Here is a 14,960-nt window from a genome sequence, read left to right on the forward strand (position 1 = left end):
TTTTTTTAATAAGATTTTCTTTTTTTTTTAAATATTTATTTTTTTTTATAAGATTTATTCATTTTATTACAGCCAGATATACACAGAGGAGGAGAGACAGAGAGGAAGATCTTCCATCCGATGATTCACTCCCCAAGTGATCACTACGGCTGGTGCTGTGCCAGTCCGAAACCAGGAACCAGGAACCTCTTCCGGGTCTCCCACATGGGTGCAGGGTCCCAAGGCTTTGGGCCGTACTGGACTGCTTTCCCAGGCCACAAGCAAGGAGCTGGATGGGAAGTGGAGTTGCCAGGATTAGTACTGGTGCCCATAATGGGATCCCGGCGCGTTTAAGGTGAGGACTTTAGCCGCTAGGCCACTGCACTGGGCCCCAGGCACTGTTCTAAGGATGTCAGAAATGTAAATGATCCTTCTTGCTACACTTGATCTTAGCCAAAAGGCCGAGAATCGATAGTCCTTTCTGCTTGTTCGCCCACCTGGGTGTTTGGGTCAGGCTGCATCTTGCCCCATGGTCATAGTGAATACTCAGGAACTTGGTGGTAATGGTGGGATTGGTCCTTAGGAGGAGGAGACCAGCAGATGTGGGTTAACCCCTGCAACTGTAATGAGCAGAACCCCACCTGACCAAGTCAGGCAGCCAGGAGCTTGGCTCCTCCCTCTCAGCAAACCTTCTCTACATCACATGGACAAGGGACAGCCTTGAGCACAGCCCCGTGAGCCAGAGAACTCTGTGCTGCCACTTGATGTTCTGGGGGAGCTGATGGCAAGGGCACAGCTTGGCCCTAGCTCTTGCTCTCACCCAGCCTCAGTGTGCCACTGTGTCAGCTGCCGGGGCAATCTGGAGTCGATGGTCTTGGGTTCTTCCAGCTCCCAGCATGCTGTAAACCTGCTGCATCCTCCTAGTCCTCTGGGCAGGTCCCTGTGGCTCCTGCTGCTCAAAGTCCCAGCAGGCAGGATGGGGCAGGAGGTGACATCTTGTGAGCGTGTGGTAGTTGCTGGTTGCCATGCTATCTCTCTTTGTGTTGTAGGACTTTAGACGGCTCCTGAAGAAGGAAGACAAGCCACTGCTGATGATGTTCTATGCCCCCTGTGAGTACCCTTGCTCCTGAGGCCCTTGTAAGGAGCTCCAGCTTTGCGAGTGGCAGGTGGCTAGGGCTTAGGAGAGGGAAGCTGGGCACCAGCCCCAGCTCAATCACACCACTCTTACGTCTGCACCTGCCACCTGCATCAGCTTTTTTTGCTGCCAGAGCCAGTTCTTGTTTGCACTCCTTCTACAAACACTCGAGTCTTACGTCCGCTTCACCATGCCTTCCCCTCCCTGCTGGCCTCCTGCCTGGCACAACCATACCCTGGTCATAGGTGCCCTACTCCTACTGTCCAGAGCCTAGCCTGCTTACAGAGGCTTCAGTTCAGCCAGCCCTGTCCTTTGCCTGTCTCTGCTGCTGCCCTCGACCCCAGAAAGGCTGGGGGAGGGGAACTAGTGTTAGGGGCTGAGTCCTTAGAGGAGGCAGGAAGCTGTGGGGGAAGGCAGGAAGGTTGAGATGACAACCAGAAAGCCTGATGCTGCCAACGAGCTGCATGAGCTGGGTCCACCCCCTCACATCTCTGGGCCTTGGTTTCCACTGCTGGAAGAGGTAGTGCATGGGTGCAGGGGCTTTCTGACAGCATCACAGAGCCGAAAATAGCTTCTATTGTAGTCTAGGACTGTATGCTTACGTCTATTATCTGTTCTTACTTGAAACAGAAGTTTCACAAAACCATACCTTCCTCCATCCTTGTCACCTACTCTTTGCCAACCCTAGTTCACATGGTTTCTATCTTGAGAAAAACTGGAGAGTCATCCCCAGTACTGCCTGGTGACCTTGCTATCAGTGGACTAGCAGCCCTGGCCTGGCCACCTGCATTGCTGGCTTGCAACCATGCCAAGGCCTTTGCCACCTCCTCACCCCTGCTGATCTGTGGCTGCTTTCAAGTTGAGACGGAGACAACATAACCCACAAGGCTTCTAATTGTCCCTTGCCTGGGTCCCCCCTGCAATCCAGGGAGTCTCTAGCCCACGGAGTACCGGTCCATGCTGCACAGCCTGGAGAGGCTCTGAGAACGGCCTGGGTGTGCTAGGAGGGGCTGTGCCCAGGCATGTGCTTGGCTCAGGCACATGACAGGCAGTATCTTCAGATCTTTGTTCACTGCTAAAGGCCCAGGCTGAGTTCCCCCTCCATTCAACACAGGCTCCTCCCACCTGCACCCCTGCCAGATTGTGGGGCTGTCATGCTTCCTGCTCTTGACAGTAGCCTCTCCTTAGCTTCCCTCTGTACCTTACTGGCCCCAAGGGCCTGCCAGGTGTGGGAGGAGGCCCCTGCGGCCCATGCTTGTGGACCTGGTCCCACACAGGAAACCTGTCCCATTCACTGTCTTTGTTAATGTTGCCCTTTTCCTCCTGGAGCGGGTTTGTTGAACTGTTCCAGGAGTTGCCTCACCTGGAGCTTAACCATCAGGACTCGATGCATCAGTTAAGTGGATCTGTCAAAGTACGTGTCACAGGAAACACCTCAGCCTTCAGGGTGGTGCCTCTGATGTTCTAGAAAGAGTAACAGTTTACGCCTGAGTGTTGATGCCATCTGACCCACCATTATCAGGCTGTTGGGCTTCCAGCCAACCCATCTGTCGGAGCAGAGATGGTTATGCGATAGAAAGTCAGGGGAAGGGAAAGTTGGGATCCTTGTGAGTATCACAGAGCATGTTCATAGCAGGAGAAGGAAGAGAGTTCTGGGGGTTCATTTAAGGCTGGGGAGCAGGGGTAGACCCCAAGGCCTCCTGGGCTCCAGGGAATGCCAGGACTCTGTGAGTCTAGAGCCATGACATCTCCACCCAGGGTCACCAGTGTTTGCCCATGAGGCCAGCTGCCTTGGGGAGGCCTGGGAGAGGGAGACGCAGGGTGCACACACACAGAAGGGAAGGGGGCTGCGCCTGTGCAGACAGGTAGTCAGCTGAGCCCCTGCTGTGCGGGTCGTATCACAGTGGTAGTCACACCCAAGTCACTGAGCAAAGAGAGGATGAGAGGCCACAGGGCTCTACTGGCTGGAACGTCCCCTTCTCACATAGCAGGAGGCCAATACTAGGTCTTGTGTTGAACTTGGCCATCTGGATGGATGTTGAGTGTCCCCTGCCAGCTAGGCTCTGTCCCTCAGCCCTAGGGCTGATCCTTCTCCATTTTACACAGCCACACATGTGTGTGAACACAAACAGACAGGTGCTGGAGGTTCACACAGCCTTGCCCAGTAGGGGCTGTGGGCTGACACATGCCTAGACTTCATGCTCCCTTGGGCCCTGCAGCCTATCATTTCCCAATGTGTGGCACCCATCTGGTACCTGCCTCTGGAGCGCTGTCCATTTCTCTCCGTGAATCCGTGTCCCCCAGCATTCCTTCATATTCTGCGGTGTCTGCTGTAGCACCAAGTCCCAACATGAGGCATCACTGGTCAGCCGCAGCAGAGGCTGTGGGCTGGCCTGGTGGGAGCCCCTTCCCTTCTGACCCTTGAATCAGAGCCTGGACTAATAGCAGGAACTTCAGTCTGGGGTCATGCTGCTGTAGGGAGTGTCAGTTCTGCTGTCAGGCAAGGCCAGTTCCCCAGTATCTTTGCATGACTGGAGAGAGCCTCGGGGGTGTGTGACTCTGCTTGCAGCCAACCAGGGTGTCAGCCTGCCACCTCACAACCCTGTCCCTGCTCTGCCGAGGTAAGATGAGAATTAGCCTTTCACATGATTCTGGGCAGCTTTTATGTCTATGGTCTTAAGATACATGTGGAAACCTGTTCTGCAGGATGGTTCGTGCAGACAACATGGCCTGCTGCTGTCTAAGGGCAGGGCAAGGTGTAGGTCAGGGTCAATCTCACATATTAGTGGCTGTTTGGGGGCCTGGACTCTTCCCCCCAACACTTACCCCCATTATCTGTCAAAGAAGGGCATGGCTGTCATGGCCCCAAAGGCTTCAAGGGCTGAGCCATACCCTCACACAGTCCTATGTTGGAACTGGCAAGGTGGGAAGACAGGGGAGACTTTGGGTGTCTGATCCAGCTCCCTTCATTTGCCAAAAAAAGAAACAGCCCAGAGAGAGAAGGTGGCTTGTTTGGGGCCGTCAGCAAATCAGGGAAGATGATAGCCCTGTGCCCGGCTCTCTGTGTGGTCCAGAGCCAGCACCTTTCGCACTTAGCTCATCTCCAGTCATTGCTTCATTATCCTTGTTAAAGGCAAGCATGGCAATCCCAAAAGTCATCCTACATGCAGTGGCATTTCTTTCTCTCTAGTAGCACTTTTTTCCCAGTTCATTTGCAGTCCCCTTCAGCTGTGCCTCCAGCTGTGTCTGCCAACACCTGTTCTGTTTTCCTCATTTATCCTGCACCTTATGCCTCTCCCGACCACAATGCTTGGCCTTGTTGGGTCGGCCCCTCAGGGCCTGGGGACCCTGCATACCCCTCCTTCTGTGCTTTCAGGGTCTGGGACAGTCCTGAGCTCAGCCCACCCCAACCCTGCTTTGGGTGGAGAACCCCGGATAGGGGGGTGGGGGAGGTCAGGGTATCAAAACACACGGCCATGGCTGTAACTGCCTTTGGTTTTTCTTTCCTGCCCATGACCAGGGTGTGGCATGTGCAAGAGGATGATGCCGCATTTCCAGATGGCCGCAACGCAGCTTCGAGGCCACGCTGTAAGTGAAGCAGGCAGCAAGCTGGGGAGGGTGGGTTTTGCCAGTGTCAGGGAAGATCAATCATGTGGCTACTGTGAGACCATGTCCAAAACGAAACCTGGAATCACCTGCTGTCTGAGGGTCGAGAACTCATAACAACTTTCTGGGGTCCAGAGAGGTGGGCAAATGTCAGAGATAGAACGATGAAATGGCCAGGACAACGTGTGATGCACATGTGGTGTTGCTGGGAGGCCAGGGGCTAAGAGCAGACCCTCTGCAACCCAGGATTGGTGACACTGGGCGCCAAAGTGGTCCAAGGCAGTTGCTTGGGGAGCTCAGCAGCAAAGGACAGGGCAGGGACCCCGGGGTGGCAGGAATGGACTCGCCGGGAGGTAAATCCAGGTGGAGAGCTAGAGGAGGAGAGGGGAGACAGATGTGCCCTCACAGGGCCCACCATTAAGGCACAGGAGACGGAAGAGGAGCTACTAGGGAAATGGCCTTCAGAGCAACTGGGAGGGAGCAGAGTAGGGGGACAGTGGCCAGGGCACCCCCAGAAGAGGGCTGGGAAGCTCTCACCCTCCCAGGTTTTTGTCTGCTGTGAAATGTGTGTGTTCGGAAGCAGAGGCACAGCATCCATCCTCCTGACCCCTGCCAGCATATAGTTCTATAGCCCTGGATTCAGTTACAGTGCTGGGCAGCAGATCTCCACAACACGGCCCTCCTGAACAGTGATCTGAGCTCTTGAAATCAGAACAGAGCAACCCTAAATAAGCAAGAAACCACATGAGCAGGCAAACAGGCGTTCACACTGCCATTCAGAGGCTTCACCACGGAGGACACAGGCACAATGGGAAGGATACGTGTGTCATGGGGACCTTCCCCCGTGATCCTGCCTCTGGACAAGGCTCTTTGACAAAGCTAGCCCCCAAATCGCCTATCCCTGTGTCATGTGCCTAGACCCAGGTCTAGAAATACAGACGGCCCCATTCTAGAAGAGAAGGTGGGGTACGGAGGGGATTATGTTTCCTGGAACTGTGGCCCCAGGTGCTGGTGACCTCAGCCTGAGATCTGTGCCTGCGTGAACTCCTGTTTGCCGGCTCATGTGGTTTCTTGCTTATTTAGGCTTGCTCTGTTCTGATTTCCCTTTGGTTTCTTAGGAAAACATCCTTGTCCTGACAACACTGGGCTCCCATTTGTTACAGGCCTCTTACTTGGAGATCTGGGGTACCCAGATCAGGGCAAGACAGGAGGGCAGCCTTTGCGTCTTCACACGCATAACAGAGTTGGGGACCCCCCCACCAAAGCGGACTGCTGTTCCCCACAAGGCAGCAGCTGGCCTTACCCAAGGCATTGTCCCGTCTGCTCCCTGTCATCTCTGAGTCCTCACTGCTGACCATGCCTATGATGTGGGTCAGAAACCTCTCCGCAGATTTTTTGGTAGGCGTCTAACCCAATGATATCACTCAGCATGAGACAGCCAGGCCAGGCCAGGGACCCGCAGCCTTTGGCGTTCTCCAAACTTGGGCCTGCCTCTCTTCTTTTGCCCTCATTGACATCTAGTGACACATTGGCATCTGTGCCCTCTCCTCCTGCTGACTGTCGATCTCAGTAGCGGCCACCACCATCAGAGCGAGCGCTTCCCCAACCTGCCTCCACTTCCCAGCCTTTCCCACACTGAGCCATGCCCCATCTCCTGTTAACCACGGCCGTGACTGGCCAGACAGGGTACAGACACCATGACCATGGCCATCATGGCTGTGTATGCAGGCTGGGCTCCAGAACTGGCTCTGCCTAGCTGACTGGGAGAGCTTGGGCAAGCCAAGTCTTCTTGGTGCCTCTATTTCCTCATGACAAAGTCAGCATTGCCCACCTCGCTGGATTGTTGTGAGAGGCAAATGGACTGAGTGTGGAAACTTGGCAGAGACAAGTGGCCAACTGACCCCCCAGCTGCCCTCCGTTTACTGGGTCTCCTGCCCACCCTGCTCTCGTTCTTGGTAGCAAGCTGCAGTGCAAGCCTGGCATGTACTTTTCCTTGTTGCGTTACGGCAGCATGGCCCTCGGTGTGCTTATTATGTCCGTGGCTTTAGTGGCATGTGACTGCGTCACCTGAGCCACTTACCTCCACTCCAGGACCACACATGGCAGACAGCTGTCTGAACTTTCTCCTCAGGGTTCCCAGGGCAGCGTGTCTGGGTCAGACATCAGCCGCCTTCCAGGCTTGCACCCTGCCCGCTGTCCTGCAGGACCCTTCACCAGTGGCTGGGCTGCTCAGGCATCTTCAGACACCCGCTGTACCTGTTCTCTGTGCTCTTCCTGCCCACTGGACTGACCAGACTTGGATCAGCCATGCAAGTCTCTGGCTACCACAGACTGCCGACTCGTCCCCTTGACCCACCCACCTTTACATGCCAGCTGTCCACATTGGAAGCATCCCCATTCATGGACACACGCACACACATGGACTCCATGACAAAGTTGCACCTGTGCTAAACACATGCAGATGTTTTCCTCTTGTGATTCCCTGAATGGTGCAGCATGGGAATGATTCTTACCCTGCACTTGCCTTGTATTAGATACTACAGATAATCTAGGGGTGGCTTCAAAGACCCTTGAAGAATGCATGCAGATTCTATGCAGATGCTGAGCGTGTTTGTGTAAGGGACATGAGCAACGACAGGTCTCAGCATCCAAGCAGTCCTGAACCCAGACCCTCAGGGATGACTATACTGAAAAAAAAAAAATAGGCAGCCGGACAGTGACTGCTTTTTCGCTCCGGCAACCCCATCCACTGCCACCTCCTAAGTAAAGTCTTCATTTCTTAGACCCACACTGCCTTTCCCAGAGCGGCCCCAGCTGTCTTACTCTCCCTTTCCATGCTCCTTGGCTGCAGGCCTGCTACCTGGAGAAGCTCTCCATTGCTGGGGCCACATCTTGTCACTCTTGCCTGCATCTTTCCCTCCTGGAGCATCTATTGAAGCCTCACCCTCCTTTAAACACAAGCTTGCATGCTACCCACACCGGGGAGCTACTCTTGTGGCAAAACAGCTGGACATGAGCACGTTGGGCTGGCTGCATGGCCCCCAGCACAGCTGCTCGGGGTCAGAGGTGTGCCTCCTGGGACTTCACAAATTCCAATTCCACCAGGTGTTTGTACATAACTCCTTAAACAAGAAGCACGTAACTTGTCTTGTTCACTGATAAATGCTCCTCAAATGATACAGAAATACTGGAGAATCTTGAAGAATCATGAGTTCAACACCAAGCAAAGGAGGATTAAAAAGGCTGCCCAGGGCAGTAGGATTTGTTGGCAGTCTTGGTGGTAACAAGAAGTGGGAATTGGGGTGACGGGAAGGGGGAACTGTGAGGTATCTAGTGGGGCAGGAGAGAAGAGTGGGAGTACTGGAAACCTGGCAAGAGCTGGAGGACCCCTCGGTAGCCTCGATACAAGCAGCTCGTGCACCTCGGGTGTTCCAGCTCTTGGACTCAGGTTATCACCATCATCATCACTACCAGCATGTCAGCAGGTGCAGAAATGGCAACTGTGACTGCAGACAGAAATCTGGACCGGGTGGGGAATTAGAGGCCAGAGCTATGGCCACTGTGTGGGGAAGGCATCTCAGATGGCCTCATTCCTGGGAGACCCAAAAATGGAGGCACCAGCATGTGTACCCTGAAGGGCTTTGTGAGGAAGCAGGATGGAGAGATATGAGGGGGACTGTGTGGGCTGAAGGTTGGGTGTTCCAGCCTGTGTTCAGTATTTTTGGGAGGTTTGGTGCAGAGAAGTGATGTAATGAAGGAGAGGATGTGAGCAATTAATCTTGTGGTGCGTGTGCACTGACATTAGAGAGATCAATTAGACAGAAAAAAGAACTCTAAAGGAGACGGATGTTCCTGGAACAGACTGAATCTATCTGGGAAATGAGCAGAGAGGCTATTAGAAGGTTCCAGGACTTCTAGTAAGTTCTGCTTCAGGTATATTCTGCCTGTGTTCTTTATAGCATCCCCAAATGATCTGGGGACAAGAATTGAGGATGTAGCAAGCATTTGTTGTGTGCCTGCTGTGTGCCAGACACTGTGCTCGGTACTTGAGACAGTTGGAAAGACGGCTTGGCTGCTGCTTTTTTTTTTTTTTCTTGTTGTTTTTAAGATTTATGTATTATTTTGAAAGGCAGAGTTACAGAGAGAGAAATCATCTGCTGGTTTGCTCCCCAAATAGTCACAAATGACCAAAGCTGGGCTGGTCCAAAGCCAGGAGCCAAGAGCTTGTTCTGAGTCTCCCACATGGGTACAACTTTCCCAGGTCATTAGCAGGAAGCTGGATATTAAGTGGAGTAGCATATTAAGTGGAGTGGAACAGATGCCCTTATGGGATAGTGGTGCTGCAGATGAGGTCTTAGCCTACTTCGCCACAGTACCTCCCCCTCTGCTGCTTCTGAAGATAGACACTTCTGGTGGAACAGGTGACAAGGTAATATAAGGGATGTGATGCTTTCTGAGCCCCTGGTTTGTGCCAAAAACCTCTGACATGGGTCATCCCAAGGGCATTCACCTCTTTTTTTGTTGTTTTTTTTTAAAGATTTATTTATTTTTATTACAAAGTCATATACAGAGAGGAAGATCTTCCGTCCGATGATTCACTCCCCAAGTGACCGCAATGGCCGGTACTGTGCCGATCCGAAGCCAGGAGCCAGGAATCTCTTCCAGGTCTCCCACGCAGGTGCAGGGTTCCTACTCCCCAAGTGACCGCAATGGCCGGTGCTGCACCGATCCGAAGCCGGGAACCAGGAACCTCTTCCAGGTCTCCCATGCGGGTGCAGGGTCCCAAAGCGTTGGGCCGTCCTCGACTGCTTTCCCAGGCACAAGCAAGGAGCTGGATGGGAAGTGGAGCTGCCGGGGTTAGAACCGGCACCCATATGGGATCCTGGAGTGTTCAAGACGAGGACTTGCCCGCTAGGCCATGCCGCTGGGCCCAAGGGCATTCACCTCTTTTCAGAGCCTGGTGATTGTCGCACTGGCCACCTGCACCTTCCCGCGAGGATCCTCCAGGTGGGGGGAACTCTTGCCACAGCTCACAGGACTCAGATGAATGCAGTCAGCTGATTCAAGTTCACTGTCCACCAGAAGTTCCCTTCTCCTTTTTCTCTTACTGTGCATCCCTGGGGTTCGTCCAGTAAATTGTAGTTTCTGCTTTCTTCTCTGCTGCTGGAGCTGTGCCTAGTGTTTCAAACTTCCGTGCTCCTCGTTTCTGAGCAGCCCTGCTTTGTGCAGCAGTCTTCCAGTGGCTGACCCCTCTGGCAGCCATATGCTCCCGTGAGAACCAACTCCACACAGCTCCTTCCTTTGGGGGTCCAGTTCTGTGCCAGCCTCCTGCTCTCCGATTCCCTGCATGTGCACTGCTGGAGGGTGATGCTCACACATGGCGGAGAGCTGGGGAGGCTGGCATCAGAACACCTCACTTCTCACCTCATGTCAGGAGAGCCATGCCATCTCCCTGGCCACGTCTGAGCTGTGAGTTCTGACAGCTGCATGCACTGAGTCCCAAGTGGACAGACAGCAGACCAGCCATGCAGCATCCAGGGAGGCGTCCAAGGACATGCTGCCAGGCCTGCGGGGCGTCTAGCTGTGCCTTCTCTCCATCACCGTGGAGCAGAGTGCAGGCAGGGCCGCAGTGAAAGTGTACTGTGTGTACTTGAATGGCAGCAGCTGCTCTCAAGGCCTTGGAACTCCATTGTGAGGCTGGGACTTCCCCCCAAATTCTCAGAACTTGTCTGTGGCCCTGGGCAGGCTGGACAGATGGCTGTTCACGAGCTCTCGGTCATGACTCCCGCCAGTTCAGTCTGCCTTCCTGTGCATCAGCCCTGCTCCAGCCCCAGTGTCTGGAGCTGGCTCTCTTTTTCCGATCAGGTCCTGGCTGGGATGAACGTCTACCCCTCGGAGTTTGAAAACATCAAGGAGGAGTATGGTGTGCGGGGCTACCCTACTATCTGTTATTTTGAGTAAGTCCCCTGCTTCCCCTCTGTAGCTCCCTCCCTGCTGACCTGTCCAGGTGTCCCTGGCTGAGCCCACCCATGTTCTGTCTCCACCCTTTGCAGGAAAGGGCAGTTCCTGTTCCAGTATGACAACTACGGGTCTACAGCCGAGGACATCGTGGAATGGCTGAAGAAGTAAGTCAAATGGACATTGGCGTTCATGAGTGTGCACCGGAGGGTGGGGCTGGGCTGCCTGGGTGCCAGGCCGGGCTGTGGGATGGAGGAGAGTAGGAGGAAGGGGCAGCCACCAGACTCTAGGCTGAGTCCAGGCAGGCCAGTGTGGAGGGATCGCCGTGGGTATGTAGGGTGCAGGAGCATTGAGGCGTCCGTGGGCCTGTGATGATCAGACACTGGCTGGTGTGCTGGGGCTACCTAAGGCTATCAGCTCCTCCTGGCATCATCAGAGGGCTTTCTAGAATGTTCCCACATCTTGCATTACCATCCCACCCCCTTCCCAACAAATTTCTAACCCAGGGTATATCAAATTTAAGAGATATCCCACCCATGGGTCCTTCTGAAAATAGGAATGTCAATGGAGCGCTGATTGCACACACAGGCCTGAATTAGGGGCTGCAGAGGGGCTGAGAAATGCCAAATGTCAAAGAGCTACAGTGTGCCTTATACCCCACTCCCCACCCCAACCTTACCTGAGGCTCCCCAGCTGGAGTGTGATCAGATTGGTGGGGTGCCAAACCTCTCTGCACCACTCCCTGGGGGCTGCTGTGGCCCCGCCCCTCTTCCTTCCCTCCTTCCACCTGTCAGCATCTTCCCAGCCCTCACAGTGCAGTGCTCAGGATGCCCAGTTAAGCACTCACCCTGCTGCGGTACTGACCAGCTCCTGCTGGCTCCCAATCTTGAAATAAGAACAGCTGATGTTTTTATAGCTGCTGTGCTGTGGCAGACAGGTGCTGTCCCAAGTACCTTGGATGGGTTTTCATTTAATGCTCATTGTGGTGCTTTAAGGAAGCTATTGATGAGGGCGATGACATCACATACCCAAGGTCATTCGGCTCATCACAGGATGCCAGAACCACTCCTAGAAGCTGGTCCTGCACCTGTGAGCTGCCCATAACCAGCACCCTCTCTTCTGAGCGCTGGAGCACCACCACACCCCTCCCCTGACCTTAGGGTGTCAGCATGTTGACATCATCGCCTTCAGGACGAGTTAAATAATTAGTTATCCAAAGGATCAGAGGTTGAAAGTGTGTGTTCAGAATAGGAAAGAAAGGTGAATTTTGTATATAGAGGCAAAAAAAAAAAAAACCACCAGAAACATACTGCGATTTCTAAAGGCTGAAAAGCTGAGTGTTCCGTTCTCTGCGACTCCCAGGAACCCCAGGAGACGAAGCGCCAGGGCCAGCACTGGGTCTTCATGGCATCTCTTATCCTGGCATCTCAGCCGCCGAGGACCACAGCATCATTTTCAGCCCCTACCTGGGAAAGCCAGTGCCCACGATTGCGCTCTGAGCTTTCACTCCCTCGTGTCCCTTTTTTTTTTTTCTTTGAAAATAATGATAATAACCATGTCCTCTCCTGCAGCCAGACATACCTCGTTCTGCTCCGGTAAAAGGCTCCACAAACAGCAATCTCATTTGTCAGCAGAGCATAAAAGTCTGCCCGCTTCCCTCCCCTGCTCTAACCTTTTCTGGTTTCAAAACACCCTTCTATCTCTTTGGAAGGATAAGGCTTGATTCAAAAAAAAAATTGTTCAAATTGTCTGCTCACCCTAGATGAGAGTAGCCTATCCGTGCAGTGGAGTTGCTGAAACAGGTTATTATCTTCCTGCTGGCACCCACTGCCAAAAGCACCCTACCCAGCTGCCCTGTCAGGCCTGCCTGGAGTTGCTTACAGAAGCCCCTCCAGGGCTGGCTGCTCTCCCCCATTCTGCCCCATCCCACCTCCGGTGCATGAAGTTAGTAGCCGCTGCTCCCTCCCTCTGTCATCTTCAGGATGAGAGGGTGACAGAGATCTGCTGGGAAGGTCCTCCTGACCCCCCCACCCCACCCCGGGGAGCCTTTTGTGTCAGCCACACACAGCAGGGCAGTCCTCTGAGGATGTGGCTCCAGGCCTCGTCCCCTGTGAGTCAGGGACAGGAAAGGAACCTGTTGGAGGACCCTGCAGGAGCTGCCGGATCCCTCTCGCCAGCAGGAGCTGCCAACATCCCTGGCACCAACTGCCTTCCTTTCTTTAAAAAAAAAAGGACACACACAAAAAATAGCTTTTCTGATCTTAAGAATATTCAAAGAACATATGCTCATCATAGGGAACACTTGCAAGTGTAGTTAAACAAGAAGTCCCCCGCCCATTTTCCAGATATCGTGTTGTGATATTTTGGTGGATCGCCGTCCAGATTTCTCTCCTACGCTCGGCTGGCTCTGTGGGTGGTTTCTGCCAGGCCCACGTGTTCAGTCTTTACCAGCCATTCCCCCAACGTCGTAGCAGAGTGCAGGAGTCTCAAGTTTCCTACTGCCCTGGACCGCTTAGCTCCTCACCCTTAGCTGCTCAGGGCTTGTGTGCAGAAGAATGGAGATGATTTCCACACAGCTAATCCCAGTGGGTGGCTGGTGGGCGCGCTGGGGCCTGAGGCAAGGCCAGGAGCTAGTCCTGGTGTCCCCGGGGAGGGGCTCTGGAGTAGGCACTGACCTTGGCATTGTTGTCCCCTGGTGCTCCTGATGACCGTGCAGACCTTCCACTAGTGGGAGAGGCTGAGCGGGATGTTTGCAACGTGGTTACAGCAGTCTGCTTTACCCTGCCTGTCCATTTCTGCGTGTGTGTGTTTTAAAGATGTGTTTAGTAATTTATTTGAAAGACTTATATATGGAGATGGGGAGAGACAGAAAGAGCTCTTGCATCAGCTGGTTCATCCCTCAAGATTGAGCCAGGCTGAACATGAGTGGCAGGAACCCAAATACCCCAGGCGTTTTCTGCTACTTTCCCTGATGCTTTAACAGGGAGCTGAATTGGAAGTTTACCAGCCAGGTCTTGAAGTGGTGCCCACATGGGATGCTGGTATTGCAGGTGGCAGCTTTACCTGGCTCCCTGCTTATGTGCTTTTATATCAACCAGAAACCAGCAGCACTGGGGTTTCCTGCCCAGAAGTTGCGCCCCCATCGGAGGAGGAGCTGGTGTGTGGCTGGGAAGTCCCAACTCCACAGAGCAGGTGAACCAACCCCAGGACCGCAAAGGCACAGAGAAGCTCTCCAGTCTGCTTCATCAGTATCTCGGAGTGTTCCCATTTACTTGTTTTTGAGGTGACCTGCTTGTGTTGGAATGATCGCTGTGCTATAGATCATGCACAACTGGGTGCATTTGGATAGTATCATATAAACATAGAAAATGCCTGGCATCCATAATGCCCTGAGGTGCCACTGCACTGTCGGGTACAAGTTCTAGTGTGGCTGTGCGGGGCTGTTTTTTTTTTTTTTTTTTATAAATGAACATTTAAATCTTTATTTAGTGATTTTCCTGGAAGTTTTATGTTGAGTATGCATCTTTTTTTTTTAAGATTTTTTTTTTTTTAATTTTTATTACAAAGATATACTGAGAGGAGGAGAGATAGAGAGGAAGTGGAGCTGCCGGGATTAGAACCAGTGGCCATATGGGATCAAGGCGAGGACCTTAGCCACTAGGCCACACTGCCGAGCCCTGTGCAGGGCTGTTAAAGGGGATTCTCCCCGAGGTCTCCGGCCTCCCGGCCTGCTTACTGCAAATAGAATGCTTTTCCTCATGCTGGATTCCCTCTGCTGGGAGCAGGGGGCATCTCTTGGTGCTTTCGGCTTTGCTTCTGGAGCCTCTGAAGAAGGAATATCCAGGTCTCTCCTGGACACAACTTGAGACATTTGAAGAGAGCCAGTGTGTTCTCTCCAAGCTTGAATGTCTCTGGTTCTTTTAGCTGCTGCTCTCCTGCAGTTTTTGATTTTGCAAGCATTTCTTAGGTATCTGCTGTGTGTGAAGGCCTCTTCACAGTCAGTTTCTGGCTGTGCTCTGGGTTGGGGGAGGACAGGGCTGTTCCCTGGGAGCGTGTGGGGGCGGGTCTGAGGGTCCCAGTGGCCAGTGAAGCCTCAGGGTATCAGCCAGCTGCCAGGGGTGGCTCCCCTGGGGGCCACGGAGCCTTGTCTTTACACTCATGTGTGGTCCTGCTCCCTCCCCCGACCCCGCCAACCAGCGCCTTGGATTTCTGCCCTGTGTTTCCCCTACCCACCAAGTGAGTTTTTTAGCTTCTAAATTGCATTGACCTCTTTTTTTTTTTT

At 53.4% G+C, this 14,960-nt stretch overlaps 1 protein-coding gene across 1 annotated transcript in view; it reads left to right on the top strand.

Moving 5' to 3' along the window:
- Nucleotides 1-14,960, top strand: part of PDIA5 (protein disulfide isomerase family A member 5) — an 83,056-nt gene that overhangs the window by 42,865 nt on the left and 25,231 nt on the right. The window contains exons 7-10 of the mRNA XM_004577843.3: nucleotides 1,029-1,089; nucleotides 4,635-4,702; nucleotides 10,586-10,677; nucleotides 10,774-10,845. Of these exons, the coding sequence (XP_004577900.2) occupies nucleotides 1,029-1,089; nucleotides 4,635-4,702; nucleotides 10,586-10,677; nucleotides 10,774-10,845 (293 nt within the window). The remainder of the gene's footprint in view (nucleotides 1-1,028; nucleotides 1,090-4,634; nucleotides 4,703-10,585; nucleotides 10,678-10,773; nucleotides 10,846-14,960) is intronic.

The sequence above is a fragment of the Ochotona princeps genome, chromosome 3 (genome assembly GCF_030435755.1).
Source record: "Ochotona princeps isolate mOchPri1 chromosome 3, mOchPri1.hap1, whole genome shotgun sequence".
NCBI classification, from domain to species: Eukaryota; Metazoa; Chordata; class Mammalia; order Lagomorpha; family Ochotonidae; genus Ochotona; species Ochotona princeps.